Raw genomic sequence first — 22654 nt, 5'->3', positions numbered from 1 at the left:
ATTCTCCTCGTGGCCAAGTCCTTAACAAAAAAAGGATAGAATTCAATGAGCACACGATTGTCAAGAGTAAACCGATGAATAGAGAGAAGATTCTTAGATGCTTCCGGCACATATAGAATTTTGTTTAGATGCAATTTTTTTCATGGGGGTTTTGACAATCGAACTACCAACATGAGTAATTTTCATACCAGAATCACTTGCGGTGTGTATTTGGTCTTGTCCACGGTACATGTCCTTGATTGTCGGCTTGTCCAACTCTCCTGTGATGTGATGTGTAGCACCAGTATCTGCGTACCAGTTTGTGTCGATGCCGTAGGAGTCGGTGATAGCATGAGCCTCCTTCTCTTCGTACTCATCTTCCTCGTAACGATCCCAACACGCATGGGCACCCCCGCGGTGGTGCTTGAGGCATATCTGGCACTCCGGATAATCGCAAGGAGGTTGATGCTGTTGTTGATATTGTTGTGAACGACCCCGCGGGATTCTGCCACCGTTGCTGGCAGGGGAAGGTGGGCGCCTCCCACGGCCACTCCCTCTGGTGCCACGGGCTCGCCCCCGTGATCTGAACTGGTTGCGCCCTCTATAGGCCATATTGGCAGATGAGTGGAAGCCTCCTTCACCTCCATCACCAAGCATCTCCATACGCTAATCAAAGGCAGAAATTTGAGCGAACAAGTCATCAACAGTGATGGAGGTCTTGACGGCACCGATGGCTGCCACAACCGGATCGTAATCACGGTCAAGTCCGGCGAGGACATAGTCCACCATCTCGGGATCTGAAACAGGGCGCCCGGCTGCTGCTAGCTCGTCACCAAGAGACTTCATCTTAGCAATGTAGGAGGAGTTGTTCATGGTGCCCGTCTTGGTGGTGGTAATGGCGATCCGAAGGTTGGTGATGCGAGATTGGGATTGGGACGCAAAGAGGGTGGTGAGGGCAGTCCAGAGATCGAAGGTATGTTCTTTTCCGATGACTTGCGTGAGAATTTCCTTCGAAGGGAGTTCAACAGGTAGCTCAGAACCTGCTGATCCTTCGAGAGCCAAGGTCCGTATAGGGGATTTGGCCCCATGGCCATGGTCTTGTCTTGCTGCTACTGCTCCGTTTGCTTCGGAGGTGCTGCATCCGATCCATCCAGGAGCCCTGTCACCTGCGCTCCTCGCAGGGCGGGCATCACCTGGGCCTTCCAGAGGAGATAGTTGCCCCTTGACAGCTTCTCAGACGGGGGTTGCCCAAGGTTGAGGACGACCGAAGCTGAGGCGGAAGACATGATCGCGATGGATGGGTGGGTGGTTTGTTTCTGTTTGTCGATAGATCTGTTTGTCGCTAGATTGGAAGAGGTGGCTCCGATCCCATGTAAAGAAGCGTTCCTACTCTTCCAGGGGAGAGCCGCATCGGTATATATTGATTCTGGCAATATGTCGTGCGATACAGGGAAGAGGTTGATTGCTAGGACTCAACCCTTCGTACATGAGGAAACCTGGATAGCTACGAGAAGACAAGGAGTAGAGATAGAGTTTAGATGAGATTGCAATACAGTTTAAAGTATTTCTAACAGTGCCTTCCCCGGCCTCTTTGTCAACAAGACGGGGTGCCGCTCCTTTTCACCCTTCTTCGCGCCACCAGCCATGTGCGGTGTGTCTGGCTTCCGGGGGCCTGTCTACCCGCACGAGGCGATAATATACCAGTCATGTAACGGCCTCCTCCTCCTCGAGGAGTGGGATGGCTCCTACTACGTGCTCAACCCCGCGACGGCACGGTATGCTCGTGTGCCGTGGTCATCGACGCCGTGGTGTAGGTATGGCGTATCCCTGGCTTTCGACCCTGCCGTGTCGTTACACTACCATGTGTTCCTCTTTCCGAATGGTGGCCTGCTCAAGGAGCCATTACCAGCTACTAAGTCGCAAGGCGAGGTTCCGCCGCTCGGGGAAGCACAAGCAGAGGGGGCAAAGGAGGCCAAGAAGAATGTGTTGCCAATGTTAATGTACTCATCATGCACAGGGCGATGGGAGGACCAAGAGTTCACGCCTGGGCGTTGTTCCCCGGGGCACCTCTACGACATGGTTGCCAGAACTCTCGAGAGCTAGGGGGTACATTTCATTCATCTAATTACTGGTGTGGGTCTGTCTACATGCATTGCGACAACAATGTCCTCGTGATCCTACGCCCCTCGAAGACTAGCCACAATGGGAGTAACTTCAGCAGTAACATCGAATCCAACTCAGCAAATTTGCTTATGTGGCAATGAGTTAATGAGGTGAGAGGTAGTAGTAGTAACTTAGCTAGTTACTGTAACATCACATGTCCCAATACAATATGAGTCTATAACCTAATAAATGAAGCTATATATGTTACCACACTTATGTTACTACTTATTATGAAGGTACTAACATAGTCTAGGAATACGCGTATGTTACTAATGTATGTTACTCCCCATTATGGCTAGTCGAAAGGGACTTATGATATGGTCGAGCTTCCCGAGGAACCTTGCGGTGCAAGAAGCGGGCTCTCGCTGCCCAAAGATTCCGTCATAGCAAGCTATGAGAGAGGGGTACATTATGTGGCGACTAACAATTCGCAGCTTCGAGTTTGGATGCTAAACGAATTGACCGGTGGACAGCTAGGTTGGACACTGTCGCACGACACCAACCTCAACCTGCATGGCGATATGATTCGCACTCTTAAAATACAACCAAAGGTGACATGGAGGATTGTTGGAAGCAGAGGTGGTCCAGTCAGCTTGACCGACGAAGACGCTGATGACGACTGGGCCAGATCATATGACTCTGAACATTCCTGGAACTCGGATGAGGACAACTTCATCGACATGATTGGAGGCGCCGACCACGACCAGTCGGTAGAACGAGGTGCCTATTGCAGTATCGTGGGATTTCATCCGCACAAGAATGCACTCATCCTCATTCTTAGCAGCGCGGTGGTAGTGTACCATCTCGAGACGTCAAGGATGCAATATCTAGGAGATGCGGATGAGCTCGATAAAGACCACACGCAAGTAGCTTGTTGTGTCGACGATTCGTTCATTTACCGACCTTGCTATAAGGATATGCTCCCAACAGGGAAATTATGCATGCCACCTTAAAATGATATACAATCCTGTTATACATAGCGCTTGAAACGCTCCTTGCTCTTAGGCTTACCTACCTGGCTATGTGTGTCCTTCCCTGGTGATGGAGTTCTATTTGCTAGAAGAGAAGAAAAAAATGCTTGGTTGCTTTTAGTTAGTCGGATTAAGTCAGTTTTGCTATCGATTGATTATTTTACATACGTATGCACCGCTAATTGTATATTGGTTATTTGTCCTGAGAGAAGCGTTAAGTCTGGATTCAGAGGTGCAGAGTCGAGGGAGCCTATTGTGTTCAATGGATTATTTGCTGGACTGAAACCTGACCCTTTCACTATATCAAGTATTCAAGTGTCATGAATGCTTGTGCCAGTTTGGCTATTGCAAGGACAAGTGAGCAGATTCTGTGCTTTGCCAAAAAATCTGGTTTTGGTCGGTTAACTGCCACAGGAAACTCTTGCATACGAAATTATGCAAGAGGAATATGCTCTGAGCCCAACAATCAAGCATTGCACATGTCATGTCGACCTTCTTGGTCGAGCTTGGAGACTATAGTTGATGCCGAGGCTTTTATAAGGGATTCAATCTTCCATGATGAAGCGGCCTTTGCTAGCGTCATGTCGTATCTGTCGAGACATGGAGAGAGGTCAACTTGTCGCAGACATGATAGTAGATCTATAGCCTTGTTCATTAGCATCCTATGTAAATCTCTACAACATTTAGCTGGATGCCGGGGAGCTCTCCTTAGCTTAAAAAATTAGAGATGTGATGAAAGAGCAAGGCGTGAAGAAAGAACCTGGTTTAATTAAGTTGGATTGAACTAAGGTCTATGGTTCACCCTCTTGTTGCCGGTGACAAGTACTCCCATCAGCTTCTAAGATTGCTAAATGGGATCAACAAATACTGATACTTCCAGCACAAAGTTAGATGACGTCACTAGAAACGGGGGAAGTTGGATGAATTGGCACAATGAGAAATTAGGTTTAGGGTTTAGGAATTAGGATTGATTCATTTACCACAGCCAGCACCTAAAGTAATGAAGAATTCGAGAGTCTATCGTAACTGCCATTTAGCTATGAAATTGATATCAAAGAGTGAAAAAAGAGAAACAATCTTGAGAGATGCGACTTCCACCACTTCAGTGACAGTCCTAAATATACAATAATAAAATTAACAAACACAACAATGTACTGTATGTATCTATGGGTCTTGAAAGGGATATCCCCAGCCCCATCAGAGTTCAAGTCCTGGTGCTCGCATTTATTCCTGGATTTATTTCAGCATTTCCAGCGATGCGCATTCAGTGGGAGGAGGCGTTCCTGTTGATGACGAGGTGTCTACGGTGACTTCGTAAATTTTAAGATGATATGTCTGCTCAGTCTTTCGGAGGTGCTCATAGGGGTAGAGTGTGCGTGTGTGCGTTCATAGAGGTGAGTGTATGGGCGTGTATATGAGCCCTTGCGTCTGTAGTGTGTTCAGAAAAAAAAAGGAAGGTTTATTTTCTGAAAGAAACTTGGGAAAACTGGGATTAATGACCACTGTCACGTGTTCGGCGTTCCCCTGATCCATCGGTGGGAAGGTAGCTGACCGAACCACCCGCTCAGTCTTCACTGCCGCTCCGAAGCCTGAACCCTCTCTTCTCCGGCGGCGCGCGGCACCCTCCCGGCGGGCGAGTCGCCGGAGCCCGCTCCCCCTCCTCCTCCCCCGGCGCCGTCTGGATGGGTAAGCCCCCGCGCTCCTCCCACGAATCGAACCCCCACCAAAATTTCCCCTTTCTGATCCGTGCAGCGTAGGATCGTGCCTGCGCGCGGCTGATTTCCGGTGCAGAGCCCAGGTAGGCGCTGTTCCCTCGACCTTATCGCCCCCCTGACTTGCCCGGCTCTCACGGCGCTCTGTCGGGCAGCTCCCCAGGCTGTTTAGACCGGCGGCCTGCGGCGGCGGCGGGGCGAGGCCGGGCGCCGGATCCAGCATGCAGAGGGCGGGGCTCCTCACGCCGTTCCCCCTGAGGGCGCGGGCCACGGCCAGGACCTGCATGGTCTCCAGGTACCCGCCCTCTCCGCATCCGCAGCTGGCGCTAATTGCTTGTGTTACTGAAGTCTGAAATCAAATCCTCTGCAGCTTCGCCACGGAGTTGCTCGAGATAAGATCCAGGGAGCCTTCGCCGTCGCTCCACGTTCTGGTCGTCCCTGGCAATCCAGGTTGGTGACCCCCGGCGCGCCATAAATTATCTCTGCTTTTTCATGTGTTGAAGTGCTGATGCGTGAAGAAGGATCCGTCAGTCAGGGGCTTGTGTTACTCTGATGTTTCTGTGTGGCTGGCAGGTATTGTTGGATTCTACAGGGACTTCGTCGAAGCCCTGTATGAAAACCTCGGCGGGCAGGCATCTGTTACGGGTAAGCTTGCTTGATCCATGTGTATTTTCGTCAATGTATTGATGTTGTTGCTTGCTGATGAACCTTGTCCATTGTTCAGCGATAGGGCACATTTCACATGGGCAGAAGGTAATAAACAGATTTCTTCAGTTTGATTCATATCGTCATGTTGAAATCGACAAGGGACAGTCACATGTATTGTTTATATTTATGGAAGACAGTTAAAAATGGTGATGGATTGTCTGGGATTATCATAGTTTCAGAGCATTGGATGTTCTTAGTGGTTTCCCTTAGACAGATACGTAGAGGGGGTTTTCTAAAGCATCAGGTTGTTAGGAAATTTTCTAGGTTCTTAGTGGTATTCATAACTTGGTTCAGGTTATAAATTTCTATTGAGAACTGGTGTTCCACTTGTGCGCTCTATTCACTACTTGCTATGATAAATGTTTGGCAATCCCCTGCTTCTCAATAATTTGTTCTGTTAAACAAAACAATTTCAATGTTTTGGTCATCTTGGTTTCAAAGTTGTCATCCTTATTCACTGGCATGGTTAGGAATAAATGCACAACAATAATCCTTGTCAATGCACATTCTTTTATTGCTCCTCTGGCATGATGTTTAGTTGTTTACTATGATATGGTTGTTTTTTACTGTCTGGTCAGCATATTAAGGCCGCTGCTGTATATGATTGTTACACTACCCATGACAGGATTACGAGCACGGACGATTGTTTTCATTACACGAACAGATTGAGCACAAGGTTCGTTTTGGCATGCTTTCGTCGCTTCCAACTGCAACTGCTCTTCGTAATTTTGTTTCTGCTGCAAAAAGAAACACTTTTCTGAAACTTAATAGGAACAGGCGAACACTTTCCTGTTTCATTTTTCTCTCTCATCTTTTTCTCGACTATTGAGAATAGATTACTCATATTTCTCATGTCCATGTTTGCAGATTGATTTTCTTGAGCAAGAGCTTCTACATACCGAACAGTCCATAATTGTGGTATGCTTCTGTCTTCACCAACACAAGCTTCCTTTTATTAAATCCAAGCTGTCCTATGCTAGATTACTAGGTGGACAATTTAGTTGGTTTACTCTACAATACAAGTGTTTAAAACTTCATATAGTTTAAGTATTACATTGAGCCGAATAGAGGAAAAGGAAAGTCTGAGTGAATTTTGTGGAAAGGTGCCTGCACCTCTGCTTGACTTGCTGGCCCATGATCATTTTGTTTTGGGGTAATATCTTCATAAATATATTTTCATATGTAGTTCATTTGGCTTGCGCATGAAGACATCATAGTACTGAAGCGCTTGATTTGTTTACTCTTTCTGCAGTATTGTACAAAACTGTTAGTTATGTACAATTTGATCCAACTGTTAATATGTTTTTTACTGAAGAGTATGTGATTCGCTTGTACATGAAACAAAGCATCTAAGCTTAGTTCTGTATCAAATGTAGGTGGGTCATTCTATTGGCGCGTACATAGGTCTGGAAATATGCAAAAGATTTCAGAAGAAGGTATGAGTATTTATCCAAGTCTAGCACTCCTTTCAAAGTCCTTTCCTTAAGTCTGTACTTGCTGTTTCATTTTTGTTTTTGACACTCCTGGACAGGTAATTTTTTTTGTGGGGCTTTATCCATTTTTGACATTGAACAAGAATGCTATGAAGCAATCAGCAATTAGATATGTTGCAAGGTAGTAAATTCTTTAGAGTTTGGTTGCTTTTTTATGTATATTTATCAACACAACAATACCGGTTTGCTACTCCACAAAACTTGGATAATTCAAACAAGGCGATGTGATAGCATGAGCCGTGATAGGGAAAAAAATCTAAAATTGTTGTTCTATTGAACAAGCAACACAACACATACAGGTTGCTAGACAGTAGGCAACTAGGAAGACAACCAACATATATAGCTGTCTATAGCTATTCTTAGTCCTAATTATCATCTTATAGGAGGTTATTCAGTACCTTAATTTTGAGTTTCAAAGTTGAAATGATCATCATGCCTATTCCCAAATGAATATTATTCTTTCTCTGAACTTGATCTTCTCAAATGAACGTGTCAGGTCATCTCTCCTTAGTAAAGGGGTTAGTTTGTTAGTGTCTTTCATCGGCTCACTCCAGGCTTCAGTTACGAGGAGCATTGTGAAAAGGTTCCTTGGATCTTCTTGGTCTACAGCAGCCATTGATGCTGGATGTAGCCATCTCTTGCAGGTGCTCTGAGCTTCTTCCTATTTAGTTGGCCATCTGTTTTGTATTTTTCTCTTATCTGAAAACATGTCGAGACATGTGCTCATTTTCTGCAAACCGTGCAGTACCATACGATGCACAATGTGCTTTTCATGGCAAAGACAGAGTTCGAAAAGGTAAATGTTGATAATGCTACATCCAGCTGCATTATGGGTCACAAGAGTATTATAGGAGTATTATAATGCTACATTCAGCTGCATTACATGGCAAAGACAATTGCATTACTTGCAGTACTATACTAGAGTTTCTTACTATTTTCTACTTGCAAACCAGTTAGTTCTTGACCATGTTACTATGCACTTCAGCTTCACGAAGAGCCGGACTGGAATTTCATCAGAGCAAAACAGGACCAAATTGCTTTTCTGTTCGGTGTGGATGATCACTGGGGTCCACTAACTCACTTGGAAGAGGTGAATAGATCACATTCATTATTTCAACGGCATTATTCTGATCATGCGAGTTGTTATGTTGTATCATGGATAGCTTTGCTCATGTTAATTTGTCTGGGAGTGTTAAAATACAGATCTCAAGGCATGCTCCAGGGGTTGCCTTGTCGGTCGAGAAAGAAGGTCATACACACGGCTACTGCTGCACGGAGGCTGGATCCTTCTGGGTTGCTGACTACGTCGCAAACTTGATTAAAAACCAAATGCTCGTCGGAGATAGCTGATGGCAGACAATTATCTTCTTTTGATGAAGTAATATAGAAGTGTGATGCTGGATTCCAAATACTAGTGCCTATTTTGCATATGCTAATCCAGGATGACAGATCTCAAAAGTCACATGCTGAATACTGCTATCTAACTTGGCCTTCATGCAATATGTTTTCGTCCTCCTTTCGCTGATGAACCTGACAAGCAACAACTGCGTCATTATTCTTACTGCATAAATCGTATGTGTGTTGATTGACTAGTTTTCGGAGATGCTTCTATATTGATTGACTCATTTTGTAGAAATAGTGCAGTGTACGTAAAGAACAATTCTTGGGATGATAAGAATCACATCTTTAGAATCATAGCAACATTACATATTACATTTATGTTTTCCTTAGCTATAGTTTTTACTTTTTGTACATAATTTTTCCCATTCAGTGTATGTTGATGTATTGGGGATGATAACTATTGCCATGATCTTGATTTAGAATCTAGATGAATGCTGGCAACAATCAAATCCAAAAACACATAGTTATATCAAAATTCCATAGGCCCATTCCCTAGAAACAATTTCATAGGTGCAAACACGATGTCAAATCGACATCTTACAAATATGATAGTTAGAATCATAGCAACATTACATATTACATTTGTTATGGCGCTGCTAGAAGGAGGGCGCGAGAGGGCCGGCCGGGGGCCTTTTTGCCCACGGCCGGGCAAGAGGGAAGGGATTTCCTTCTTAATTCTTGCTTGATTAGATTGATACATCTCCTCTCTTTATATAGAGAGGTTTACTTGACTCCCAAGCAAGGCTTACTTGACCCCTAAGCAAGCGACCCTTATCTCTAATTAACCCTAAGACTAATGGGCCCATTAGGCCCATTACGTACTCTAACACTACACCCCACCTGGACATGCAGCTTGTCCTCGAGTTGCAGTCTAACCAACTTATAACCATGACTCGACGCAACAAAAACGTAACACCTAAAAACAAGCCTTCTACATCTCGGCTTGTTTTATTATTCTCAACCTGAAATGGACTGGGACGCTTTATTTTGGACCCCTTAACAAAAAGTAGACACCATCCGCACGTCGGACGTGCACGTGTATAGCCACCTGGATCCCATGGACACCACCTAGACAAAAGGAGTGCATGTGTATGACCACCTGGAAGTGGTCGCAAGAGTGACTAGGAGAGGCGCCCTCGCGGCGGCCGGTGGCGGAATGCAGTGGTGCTACGCGGTGCGCTGCTGTCGGTGACACCATGCCTTCTCCCTGCCGGATGGCTGTTGGTTTGCACCGCACATGGAAGAGTGGAGGGCTTCCGATGGAGAATGACGAGGAGGGGTGCGCCCCCAACCGCCGACGTCGCAGACTTTGAGGTCGTTGCCCGCGGGGAAAACAGCATGCCCGCTGCCCGTGGGGGAAACCGCATGCCCAAGATCCCCGACACAGCGGATGAGATCGAGGTCCTTTGCGCAGCGAAGGGCAACTTGGAGGAGCGGCAACTGCAGACCACGCATCTCCCGCACACGCCGACGTGCTAGGAGGCCGCGCGCAGCGGCCTGCAGCCTCACCGCCGCCGACACGTGGCGGGTAGCGATCCAAGACGAAAACGGTGACGGCGACGGCGGGGACTGGACTTGGTGAAGTGGGACTCCTGCCGGTGCGGTCGATGCGGGACCGGAGCTGACCGGCGGTGGCTGCTGCGGTGGTGCACCGGGCAGCGGCAGCGGCTGCTGCGGCGGAGCGCCAGGCGCGGCGGAGGCCGCCAGGAGTGGCGGCTGCCACTGCAGCCAGGGTTGGGCGGTGGTGGCGATGGATGGCAGCTGCAGCGGCTGCTGCAAAGGCCCGGCGAGCGCGGCGAAGGCCGCTTGGTGCGGCGGCTGCCACGACAGCCACAACGGCGCGGGGGCGGCGATGGGCGCTGGAGGCGCGGCAGGAGCCGACGCCGGCCACTGTGGCCACTGTGGGGCGGTGGCGGCAGCTGCAGCTAGGGCTGCAGCGTCCCAGTGAACGCCGCGGAGGCCCCTGGATGCGGCGAGTACCACAGCAGGGCCGGCGGCCCGGTGACGGCGGTCGGCGGCAGGGGAGGCGGCGGCCCGTAGGGGCTGACCAGGTACAGCCGGATCCCCTGAACGGCTGTGACGAGGTCGTTGAGGACCCAGGTGATCTCCTCCGGGGTGTAGGCGGTGGCCGGTGGTGAAGGAAATATGCCCTAGAGGCAATAATAAAGTTATTATTTATTTCCTTATATCATGATAAATGTTTATTATTCATGCTAGAATTGTATTAACCGGAAACATAATACATGTGTGAATACATAGACAAACAGAGTGTCACTAGTATGCCTCTACTTGACTAGCTCGTGTTGGGTAACGTTGCAGAAAATAAAAATTTTCCTACTCGTTTCACCAAGATCATCTAGGAGTTCATCTAGCAACGAGTGAATAGATGCATCTACATACCTTGTAGATCGCAAGCGGAAGCGTTCAAAGAACGGGGATGATGTAGTCGAACACGACGTGATTCGAATCACCGGAGATCCTAGCACCGAACGGACGGCACCTCCGCGTTCAACACACGTACGGAACAGCCACGTCTCCTCCTTCTTGATCCAGCAAGGGAGGGAGGAGAGGTTGAGGGAGATGGCACCAGCAGCAGCACGACGGCGTGGTGTTGATGGAGCTGCAGTACTCCAGCAGAGCTTCGCTAAGCAATAAGGAGGTGGAGGAGGTGTTGGGGAAGGAGAAGGAGGCAACCAAAGGCCAAGGACTCAAGGTATGAAGTCCCTCCTCTCCCCCACTATATATAGGGGTGCCAAGGGGGGGTGGCCGGCCCTAGGAGATCCAATCTCCTAGGGGGTGCGGCGGCCAAGGGGGGTTTCCCTCCCCCCCAAGGCACCTAGGAGGTGCCTTACCCTCCTAGGACTCTTTCCCCCTTAAACCCTAGGCGCATGGGCTTATGTGGGGCTGGTGCCCTTGGCCCAAGCAGGCCAAGGCGCACCCCCTACAGCCCATGTGGCCCCCGGGGATGGGTGGCCCCACCCGGTGGGCCCCCGGGACCCCTCCGGTGGTCCCGGTACAATACCGATAACCCCGAAACTTGTCCCGATGCCCGAAACAGGACTTCCCATATATAAATCTTTACCTCCGGACCATTCCGGAACTCCTCATGACGTCCGGGATCTCATCCGGGACTCCGAACAACATTCGGGTTACTGCATATACATATCCCTACAACCCTAGCGTAACTGAACCTTAAGTGTGTAGACCCTACGGGTTCGGGAGACATGTAGACATGACCGAGATCGCTCTCCGGTCAATAACCAACAGCGGGATCTGGATACCCATGTTGGCTCCCACATGCTCCACGATGATCTCATCGGATGAACCACGATGTCGAGGATTTAATCAACCCGTATGCAATTCCCTTTGTCAATCGATATGTTACTTGCCCGAGATTCGATCGTCGGTATCCCAATACCTCGTTCAATCTTGTTACCGGCAAGTCACTTTACTCGTACCGTAATGCATGATCCCGTGACCAAACACTTGGTCACTTTGAGCTCATTATGATGATGCATTACTGAGTGGGCCCAGTGATATCTCTCCGTCATACGGAGTGACAAATCCCAGTCTCGATCCATATAAAACAATAGATACTTTCGGAGATACCTGTAGTGCACCTTTATAGTCACCCAGTTACGTTGTGACGTTTGATACACCCAAAGCACTCCTACGGTATCCAGGAGTTATACGATCTCATGGTCGAAGGAAGAGATACTTTGACATTGCAAAACTCTAGCAAACGAACTATACGATCTTGTGCTATGTTTAGGATTGGGTCTTGTCCATCACATCATTATCCTAATGATGTGATCCCGTTATCAATGACATCCAATGTCCATAGCTAGGAAACCATGACTATCTATTGATCAACGAGCTAGTCAACTAGAGGCTTACTAGGGACATGTTGGTGTCTGTTATTCACACATGTATTACGATTTCCGGATAACACAATTATAGCATGAATAAAGACAATTATCATGAACAAAGAAATATAATAATAATGCTTTTATTATTGCCTCTAGGGCATATTTCCAACAGTCTCCCACTTGCACTAGAGTCAATAATCTAGTTACATTGTGATGAATCGAACACCCATGGAATTCTGGTGTTGATCATGTTTTGCTCTTGGGAGAGGTTTAGTCAACGGATCTGCTACATTCAGGTCCGTATGTACTTTACAAATCTCTATGTCTCCATCTTGAACATTTTCACGGATGGAGTTGAAGCGACGCTTGATGTGCCTTGTCTTCTTGTGAAACCTGGGCTCCTTGGCAAGTGCAATAGCTCCAGTGTTGTCACAGAAGAGCTTGATTGGCCTCGACGCATTGGGTATGACTCCTAGGTCGGTGATGAACTCCTTCACCCATATTGCTTCATGTGCTGCCTCCGAGGCTGCCATGTACTCCGCTTCACATGTAGATCCCGCCACGACGCTCTGCTTGCAACTGCACCAGCTTACTGCCCCACCATTCAAAATATACACGTATCCGGTTTGTGACTTAGAGTCATCCAGATCTGTGTCGAAGCTAGCGTCGACGTAACCTTTTACGACGAGCTCTTCGTCACCTCCATAAACGAGAAACATTTCCTTAGTCCTTTTCAGGTACTTCAGGATATTCTTGACCGCTGTCCAGTGTTCCTTGCCAGGATTACTTTGGTACCTTCCTACCAAACTTACGGCAAGGTTAACATCAGGTCTGGTACACAGCATGGCATACATAATAGAACCTATGGCTGAGGCATAGGGGATGACGCTCATCTCTTCTATATCTTCTGCCGTGGTCGGACATTGAGCTGAGCTCAATTTCACACCTTGCAAAACAGGCAAGAACCCTTTCTTGGACTGATCCATTTTGAACTTCTTCAAAATCTTATCAAGATATGTGCTTTGTGAAAGACCTATGAGGCGTCTTGATCTATCCCTATAGATCTTGATGCCTAATATATAAGTAGCTTCTCCAAGGTCCTTCATTGAAAAACTCTTATTCAAGTAGGCCTTAATGCTGTCCAAAAGTTCTATATCATTTCCCATCAAAAGTATGTCATCTACATATAGTATGAGAAATGCTATAGAGCTCCCACTCACTTTCTTGTAAACACAGGCTTCTCCATAAGTCTGTGTAAACCCAAACGCTTTGATCATCTCATCAAAACGAATGTTCCAACTCCGAGATGCTTGCACTAGCCCATAAATCGAGCGTTGGAGCTTGCACACCTTGTCAGCATTTTTAGGATCGACAAAACCTTCCGGCTGCATCATATACAATTCTTCCTTAAGGAAACCATTAAGGAATGCCGTTTTGACGTCCATTTGCCAAATTTCATAATCATAAAATGCGGCAATTGCTAACATGATTCGGACGGACTTCAGCTTCGCTACCGGTGAGAAAGTCTCATCATAGTCAACCCCTTGAACTTGTCGATAACCCTTAGCGACAAGCCGAGCTTTATAGATGGTCACATTACCATCCGCGTCTGTCTTCTTCTTAAAGATCCATTTATTTTCTATGGCTCGCCGTTCTACGGGCAAGTCAGTCAAAGTCCATACTTCGTTTTCATACATGGATCCTATCTCGGATTTCATGGCTTCTAGCCATTTGTCGGAATCCGGACCCGCCATCGCTTCTTCATAGTTCGAAGGTTCACCGTTGTCTAACAACATGATTTCCAAGACAGGGTTGCCGTACCACTCTGGTGCGGAACGTGTCCTCGTGGACCTTCGAATTTCAGTAGGAGCTTGATCAGAAGTATCTTGATCATTATCATTAACTTCCTCTCTAGTCGGTGCAGGCACCTCAGGAACATTTTCTTGAGTTGCGCCATTTTCTGGTTCAAGAGGTAATACTTCATCAAGCTCTACTTTCCTCCCACTTACTTCTTTCGAGAGAAACTCTTTCTCCAGAAAGGACCCATTCTTGGCAACAAAGATCTTGCCTTCGGATCTGAGGTAGAAGATATACCCAACAGTTTCTTTAGGGTATCCTATGAAGACGCATTTTTCCGATTTGGGTTCGAGCTTTTCAGGTTGAAGTTTCCCGACATAAGCATCGCATCCCCAAACTTTTAGAAATGACAGCTTAGGTTTCTTCCCAAACCATAATTCATACGGTGTCGTCTCAACGGATTTCGACGGGGCCCTATTTAAAGTGAATGCGGCAGTCTCTAAAGCATAGCCCCAAAAAGATAGTGGTAAATCGGCAAGAGACATCATAGATCGCACCATATCTAATAGAGTGCGATTACGACGTTCGGACACACCATTACGCTGAGGTGTTCCAGGCGGCGTGAGTTGTGAAACTATTCCACATTTTCTTAAGTGTGTACCAAACTCGTGACTCAAGTATTCTCCTCCACGATCTGATCATAGAAACTTGATTTTCCTGTCACGTTGATTCTCAACTTCACTCTGAAATTCCTTGAACTTTTCAAAGGTCTCAGACTTGTGTTTCATTAAGTAGACATACCCATATCTACTCAAGTCATCAGTGAGGGTGAGAACATAACGATAGCCACCGCGAGCCTCAACACTCATTGGACCGCACACATCAGTATGTATGATTTCCAATAAGTTGGTTGCTCTCTCCATTGTTCCTGAGAATGGAGTCTTGGTCATTTTACCCATCAGGCATGGTTCGCACGTGTCAAATGATTCGTAATCAAGAGACTCTAAAAGTCCATCAGCATGGAGCTTCTTCATGCGTTTGACACCTATGTGACCGAGGCGGCAGTGCCACAAGTATGTGGGACTATCACTATCAATCTTACATCTTTTGGTACTTACACTATGAATATGTGTAGCATTACGCTCGAGATTCATAAAGAATAAACCATTCACCATCGGAGCATGACCATAAAACATATCTCTCATATAAATAGAACAACCATTATTCTCCGATTTAAATGAGTAGCCATCTCGAATTAAACGAGATCCTGATACAATGTTCATGCTCAAACTTGGCACAAAATAACAATTATTGAGGTTCAAAACTAATCCCGTAGGTAAATGTAGAGGTAGCGTGCCGATGGCGATCACATCGACCTTGGAACCATTCCCGACGCGCATCGTCACCTCGTCCTTCGCCAGTCTCCGTTTATTCCGCAGCTCCTGTTGTGTGTTACAAATATGAGCAACGGCACCGGTATCAAATACCCAGGAGTTACTACGATTACTGGTAAGGTACACATCAATTACATGTATATCAAATATACCTTTGGTTTTGCCGGCCTTCTTGTCCGCTAAGTACTTAGGGCAGTTCCGCTTCCAGTGACCACTTTCCTTGCAATAAAAACACTCAGTCTCGGGCTTGGGTCCATTCTTTGGCTTCTTCCCGGCAGCTTGCTTGCTGGGCGCGGCAACTACCTTGCCGTCCTTCTTGAAGTTCTTTTTACCCTTGCCCTTCTTGAACTTAGTGGTTTTATTGATCATCAACATTTGATGTTCCTTTCTGACTTCTACCTCTGCTGATTTCAGCATAGCAAATACTTCAGGAATGGTCTTTTCCATCCCCTGCATATTGAAGTTCATCACAAAGCTCTTGTAGCTCGGTGGAAGCGACTGGAGGATTCTGTCAATGACCGCATCATCCGGGAGATTAACCCCCAGCTGAGTCAAGCGGTTATGTAACCCAGACATAGTGAGTATGTGCTCACTGACAGAACTATTTTCCTCCATCTTACAGCTGAAGAATTTGTCAGAGACTTCATATCTCTCGACCCGGGCATGAGCTTGGAAAACCATTTTCAGCTCTTCGAACATCTCATATGCTCCATGTCTCTCAAAACGCTTTTGGAGCCCCGGCTCTAGGCTGTAAAGCATGCCGCACTGAACGAGGGAGTAGTCATCAGAACGTGCCTGCCAAGCGTTCATAACATCTTGTTCTGCAGGGAGAACAGGTGCATCACCTAGCGGTGCTTGTAGGACATAATCTTTCTTGGCAGCTATGAGGATGATCCTCAGGTTCCGGACCCAGTCCGTATAGTTGCTGCCATCGTCTTTCAGCTTGGTTTTCTCTAGGAACGCGTTGAAGTTGAGGACTACGTTGGCCATTTGATCTACAAGACATATTGTAAAATTTTAGACTAAGTTCATGATAATTAAGTTCATCTAATCAAATTATAATGAACTCCCACTCAGATTTGACATCCCTTTGGTGATCTAAGTGTTACACGATCCGAGTCGACTAGGCCGTGTCCGATCATCACGTGAGACGGACTAGTCATCGTCGGTGAACATTCTCATGTAGATCGTATCTTCCATACGACTCGTGTTCGACCTTTCGGTCTCCGTGTTCCGAGGCCATGTCTGTACATGCTAGGCTCGTCAAGTTAACCCTAAGTGTTTTCGCTGTGTAAAACTGTCTTACACCCGTTGTATGTGAACGTAAGAATCTATCACACCCGATCATCACGTGGTGCTTCGAAACGACGAACTGTAGCAACGGTGCACAGTTAGGGGAGAACACTTCTTGAAATTTTGTAAGGGATCATCTTATTTACTACCGTCGTTCTAAGTAAACAAGATGCATAAAACATAATAAACATCACATGCAATTATATAAGTAGTGACATGATATGGCCAATATCATATAGCTCCTTTGATCTTCATCTTCGGGGCTCCATGATCATCTTGTCACCGGTACGACACCATGATCTCCATCATCATGATCTCCATCATCGTGTCTTCATGAAGTTGTCACGCCAACGACTACTTCTACTTCTATGACTAACGCGTTTAGTAATAAAGTAAAGTAGTTTACATGGCGTTCTTTAATGACACGCAGGTCATACAAAAAATAAAGACAACTCCTATGGCTCCTGCCGGTTGTCATACTCATCGACATGCAAGTCTGATTCCTATTACAATAGCATGAACATCTCATACATGACATATAGATCATTCATCATTCATCACAACTTTGACCATATCATATCACAAAGCACTTGCTGCAAAAACAAGTTAGACGTCCTCTAATTGTTGTTTGCAAGTTTTACGTGGCTGAAGTAGGGTTCTAGCAAGAACGTTTTCTTACCTACGTGAAACCACAACGTGATTTGTCAACTTCTATTTACCCTTCATAAGGACCCTTTTCATCGAATCCGCTTCAACTAAAGTAGGAGAGACAGACACCCGCCAGCCACCTTATGCAACTTGTGCATGTTAGTCGGTGGAACCGGTCTCACGTAAGCGTACGTGTAAGGTTGGTCCGGGCCGCTTCATCCCACAATACCGCTGAAGCAAGATAAGACTAGTAGCGGCAAGAAAGTTGACAAATCTACGCCCACAACCAATTGTGTTCTACTCGTGCAAGAAGAACTACGCATAGACCTAGCTCTGATACCACTGTTGGGTAACGTTGCAGAAAATAAAAATTTTCCTACTCGTTTCACCAAGATCATCTAGGAGTTCATCTAGCAACGAGTGAATAGATGCATCTACATACCTTGTAGATCGCAAGCGGAAGCGTTCAAAGAATGGGGATGATGTAGTCGAACACGACGTGATTCGAATCACCGGAGATCCTAGCACCGAACGGACGGCACCTCCGCGTTCAACACACGTACGGAACAGCCACGTCTCCTCCTTCTTGATCCAGCAAGGGAGGGAGGAGAGGTTGAGGGAGATGGCACCAGCAGCAGCACGACGGCGTGGTGTTGATGGAGCTGCAGTACTCCAGCAGAGCTTCGCTAAGCAATAAGGAGGTGGAGGAGGTGTTGGGGAGGGAGAAGGAGGCAACCAAAGGCCAAGGACTCAAGGTATGAAGTCCCTCCTCTCCCCCACTATATATAGGGGTGCCAAGGGGGGGTGGCCGGCCCTAGGAGATCCAATCTCCTAGGGGGCTAGGAGGTGCCTTACCCTCCTAGGACTCTTTCCCCCTTAAACCCTAGGCGCATGGGCTTATGTGGGGCTGGTGCCCTTGGCCCAAGCAGGCCAAGGCGCACCCCCTACAGCCCATGTGGCCCCCGGGGATGGGTGGCCCCACCCGGTGGGCCCCCGGGACCCCTCCGGTGGTCCCGGTACAATACCGATAACCCCGAAACTTGTCCCGATGCCCGAAACAGGACTTCCCATATATAAATCTTTACCTCCGGACCATTCCGGAACTCCTCGTGACGTCCGGGATCTCATCCGGGACTCCGAACAACATTCGGGTTACTGCATATACATATCCCTACAACCCTAGCGTAACTGAACCTTAAGTGTGTAGACCCTACGGGTTCGGGAGACATGTAGACATGACCGAGATCGCTCTCCGGTCAATAACCAACAGCGGGATCTGGATACCCATGTTGGCTCCCACACGCTCCACGATGATCTCATCGGATGAACCACGATGTCGAGGATTCTATCAACCCTGTATGCAATTCCCTTTGTCAATCGATATGTTACTTGCCCGAGATTCGATCGTCGGTATCCCAATACCTCGTTCAATCTTGTTACCGGCAAGTCACTTTACTCGTACCGTAATGCATGATCCCGTGACCAAACACTTGGTCACTTTGAGCTCATTATGATGATGCATTACTGAGTGGGCCCAGTGATATCTCTCCGTCATACGGAGTGACAAATCCCAGTCTCGATCCATATAAAACAATAGATACTTTCGGAGATACCTGTAGTGCACCTTTATAGTCACCCAGTTACGTTGTGACGTTTGATACACCCAAAGCACTCCTACGGTATCCAGGAGTTATACGATCTCATGGTCGAAGGAAGAGATACTTTGACATTGCAAAAACTCTAGCAAACGAACTATACGATCTTGTGCTATGTTTAGGATTGGGTCTTGTCCATCACATCATTATCCTAATGATGTGATCCTGTTATCAATGACATCCAATGTCCATAGCCAGGAAACCATGACTATCTATTGATCAACGAGCTAGTCAACTAGAGGCTTACTAGGGACATGTTGGTGTCTGTTATTCACACATGTATTACGATTTCCGGATAACACAATTATAGCATGAATAAAGACAATTATCATGAACAAAGAAATATAATAATAATGCTTTTATTATTGCCTCTAGGGCATATTTCCAACAGTCTCCCACTTGCACTAGAGTCAATAATCTAGTTACATTGTGATGAATCGAACACCCATGGAATTCTGGTGTTGATCATGTTTTGCTCTTGGGAGAGGTTTAGTCAACGGATCTGCTACATTCAGGTCCGTATGTACTTTACAAATCTCTATGTCTCCATCTTGAACATTTTCACGGATGGAGTTGAAGCGACGCTTGATGTGCCTTGTCTTCTTGTGAAACCTGGGCTCCTTGGCAAGTGCAATAGCTCCAGTGTTGTCACAGAAGAGCTTGATTGGCCTCGACGCATTGGGTATGACTCCTAGGTCGGTGATGAACTCCTTCACCCATATTGCTTCATGTGCTGCCTCCGAGGCTGCCATGTACTCCGCTTCACATGTAGATCCCGCCACGACGCTCTGCTTGCAACTGCACCAGCTTACTGCCCCACCATTCAAAATATACACGTATCCGGTTTGTGACTTAGAGTCATCCAGATCTGTGTCGAAGCTAGCGTCGACGTAACCTTTTACGACGAGCTCTTCGTCACCTCCATAAACGAGAAACATTTCCTTAGTCCTTTTCAGGTACTTCAGGATATTCTTGACCGCTGTCCAGTGTTCCTTGCCAGGATTACTTTGGTACCTTCCTACCAAACTTACGGCAAGGTTAACATCAGGTCTGGTACACAGCATGGCATACATAATAGAACCTATGGCTGAGGCATAGGGGATGACGCTCATCTCTTCTATATCTTCTGCCGTGGTCGGACATTGAGCTGAGCTCAATTTCACACCTTGCAAAACAGGCAAGAACCCTTTCTTGGACTGATCCATTTTGAACTTCTTCAAAATCTTCTCAAGATATGTGCTTTGTGAAAGACCTATGAGGCGTCTTGATCTATCCCTATAGATCTTGATGCCTAATATATAAGCAGCTTCTCCAAGGTCCTTCATTGAAAAACTCTTATTCAAGTAGGCCTTAATGCTGTCCAAAAGTTCTATATCATTTCCCATCAAAAGTATGTCATCTACATATAGTATGAGAAATGCTATAGAGCTCCCACTCACTTTCTTGTAAACACAGGCTTCTCCATAAGTCTGTGTAAACCCAAACGCTTTGATCATCTCATCAAAACGAATGTTCCAACTCCGAGATGCTTGCACCAGCCCATAAATCGAGCGTTGGAGCTTGCACACCTTGTCAGCATTTTTAGGATCGACAAAACCTTCCGGCTGCATCATATACAATTCTTCCTTAAGGAAACCATTAAGGAATGCCGTTTTGACGTCCATTTGCCAAATTTCATAATCATAAAATGAGGCAATTGCTAACATGATTCGAACGGACTTCAGCTTCGCTACCGGTGAGAAAGTCTCATCATAGTCAATCCCTTGAACTTGTCGATAACCCTTAGCGACAAGCCGAGCTTTATAGATGGTCACATTACCATCCGCGTCTGTCTTCTTCTTAAAGATCCATTTATTTTCTATGGCTCGCCGTTCTACGGGCAAGTCAGTCAAAGTCCATACTTCGTTTTCATACATGGATCCTATCTCGGATTTCATGGCTTCTAGCCATTTGTCGGAATCCGGACCCGCCATCGCTTCTTCATAGTTCGAAGGTTCACCATTGTCTAACAACATGATTTCCAAGACAGGGTTGCCGTACCACTCTGGTGCGGAACGTGTCCTCGTGGACCTTCGAATTTCAGTAGGAGCTTGATCAGAAGTATCTTGATCATTATCATTAACTTCCTCTTTAGTCGGTGCAGGTGTTGGGTAACGTTGCAGAAAACAAAAAATTTCCTACTCGTTTCACCAAGATCATCTAGGAGTTCATCTAGCAATGAGTCATTGGATGCATCTACGTACCTTGTAGATCGCGAGCGGAAGCGTTCAAAGAACGGGGATGATGTAGTCGAACACGACGTGATTCGAATCACCGGAGATCCTAGCACCGAACGGACGGCACCTCCGCGTTCAACACACGTACGGAACAGCCACGTCTCCTCCTTCTTGATCCAGCAAGGGAGGGAGGAGAGGTTGAGGGAGATGGCACCAGCAGCAGCACGACGGCGTGGTGTTGATGGAGCTGCAGTACTCCGGCAGAGCTTCGCTAAGCAATAAGGAGATGGATGAGGTGTTGGGGAGGGAGAAGGAGGCAACCAAAGGCCAAGGACTCAAGGTATGAAGTCCCTCCTCTCCCCCACTATATATAGGGGTGCCAAGGGGGGGTGGCCGGCCCTAGGAGATCCAATCTCCTAGGGGGTGCGGCGGCCAAGGGGGGTTTCCCTCCCCCCCAAGGCACCTAGGAGGTGCCTTACCCTCCTAGGACTCTTGCCCCCTTGAACCCTAGGCGCATGGGCCTATGTGGGGCTGGTGCCCTTGGCCCAAGCAGGCCAAGGCGCACCCCCTACAGCCCATGTGGCCCCCGGGGATGGGTGGCCCCACCCGGTGGGCCCCCGGGACCCCTCCGGTGGTCCCGGTACAATACCGATAATCCCGAAACTTGTCCCGATGCCCGAAACAGGACTTCCCATATATAAATCTTTACCTCCGGACCATTCCGGAACTCCTCGTGACGTCCGGGATCTCATCCGGGACTCCGAACAACATTCGGGTTACTGCATATACATATCCCTACAACCCTAGCGTAACTGAACCTTAAGTGTGTAGACCCTACGGGTTCGGGAGACATGTAGACATGACCGAGATCGCTCTCCGGTCAATAACCAACAGCGGGATCTGGATACCCATGTTGGCTCCCACATGCTCCACGATGATCTCATCGGATGAACCACGATGTCGAGGATTTAATCAACCCCGTATGCAATTCCCTTTGTCAATCGATATGTTACTTGCCCGAGATTCGATCGTCGGTATCCCAATACCTCGTTCAATCTTGTTACCGGCAAGTCACTTTACTCGTACCGTAATGCATGATCCCGTGACCAAACACTTGGTCACTTTGAGCTCATAATGATGATGCATTACTGAGTGGGCCCAGTGATATCTCTCCGTCATACGGAGTGACAAATCCCAGTCTCGATCCATATAAAACAATAGATACTTTCGGAGATACCTGTAGTGCACCTTTATAGTCACCCAGTTACGTTGTGACGTTTGATACACCCAAAGCACTCCTACGGTATCCAGGAGTTATACGATCTCATGGTCGAAGGAAGAGATACTTTGACATT

At 47.1% G+C, this 22654-nt stretch overlaps 1 protein-coding gene across 4 annotated transcripts; it reads left to right on the top strand.

Annotated features, from left to right (window-relative positions):
• Positions 1-4617: 4617 nt before the first annotated feature.
• LOC123063508 (lipid droplet-associated hydrolase) lies at positions 4618-8551 on the top strand. 4 transcript variants are annotated; one of them, XM_044487312.1, is made up of 14 exons: positions 4618-4799; positions 4871-4911; positions 4981-5120; positions 5196-5275; positions 5399-5470; positions 5550-5578; positions 6159-6209; positions 6401-6451; positions 6910-6969; positions 7065-7147; positions 7523-7670; positions 7772-7822; positions 8012-8116; positions 8230-8551. In XM_044487312.1, exons 1-14 carry the CDS (start codon positions 4796-4798, stop codon positions 8374-8376), a joined length of 1062 nt encoding a protein of 353 aa, XP_044343247.1. In that variant the 5' UTR covers positions 4618-4795; the 3' UTR covers positions 8377-8551. The 4 variants fall into 4 exon arrangements, with proteins under 4 accessions (XP_044343247.1, XP_044343248.1, XP_044343249.1 ...); XM_044487315.1 differs by having other exon boundaries at positions 4650-4799; positions 4866-4911; XM_044487313.1 differs by having other exon boundaries at positions 4632-4799; positions 4905-5120.
• The last annotated feature ends 14103 nt before the right edge of the window (positions 8552-22654 follow it).

The sequence above is a fragment of the Triticum aestivum genome, chromosome 3A, assembly GCF_018294505.1.
Source record: "Triticum aestivum cultivar Chinese Spring chromosome 3A, IWGSC CS RefSeq v2.1, whole genome shotgun sequence".
Classification (NCBI taxonomy): domain Eukaryota; kingdom Viridiplantae; phylum Streptophyta; class Magnoliopsida; order Poales; family Poaceae; genus Triticum; species Triticum aestivum.
The sequence above is the reverse complement of the archived record's forward strand: the minus strand, read 5'-3'. Positions and strand labels throughout refer to the sequence as shown.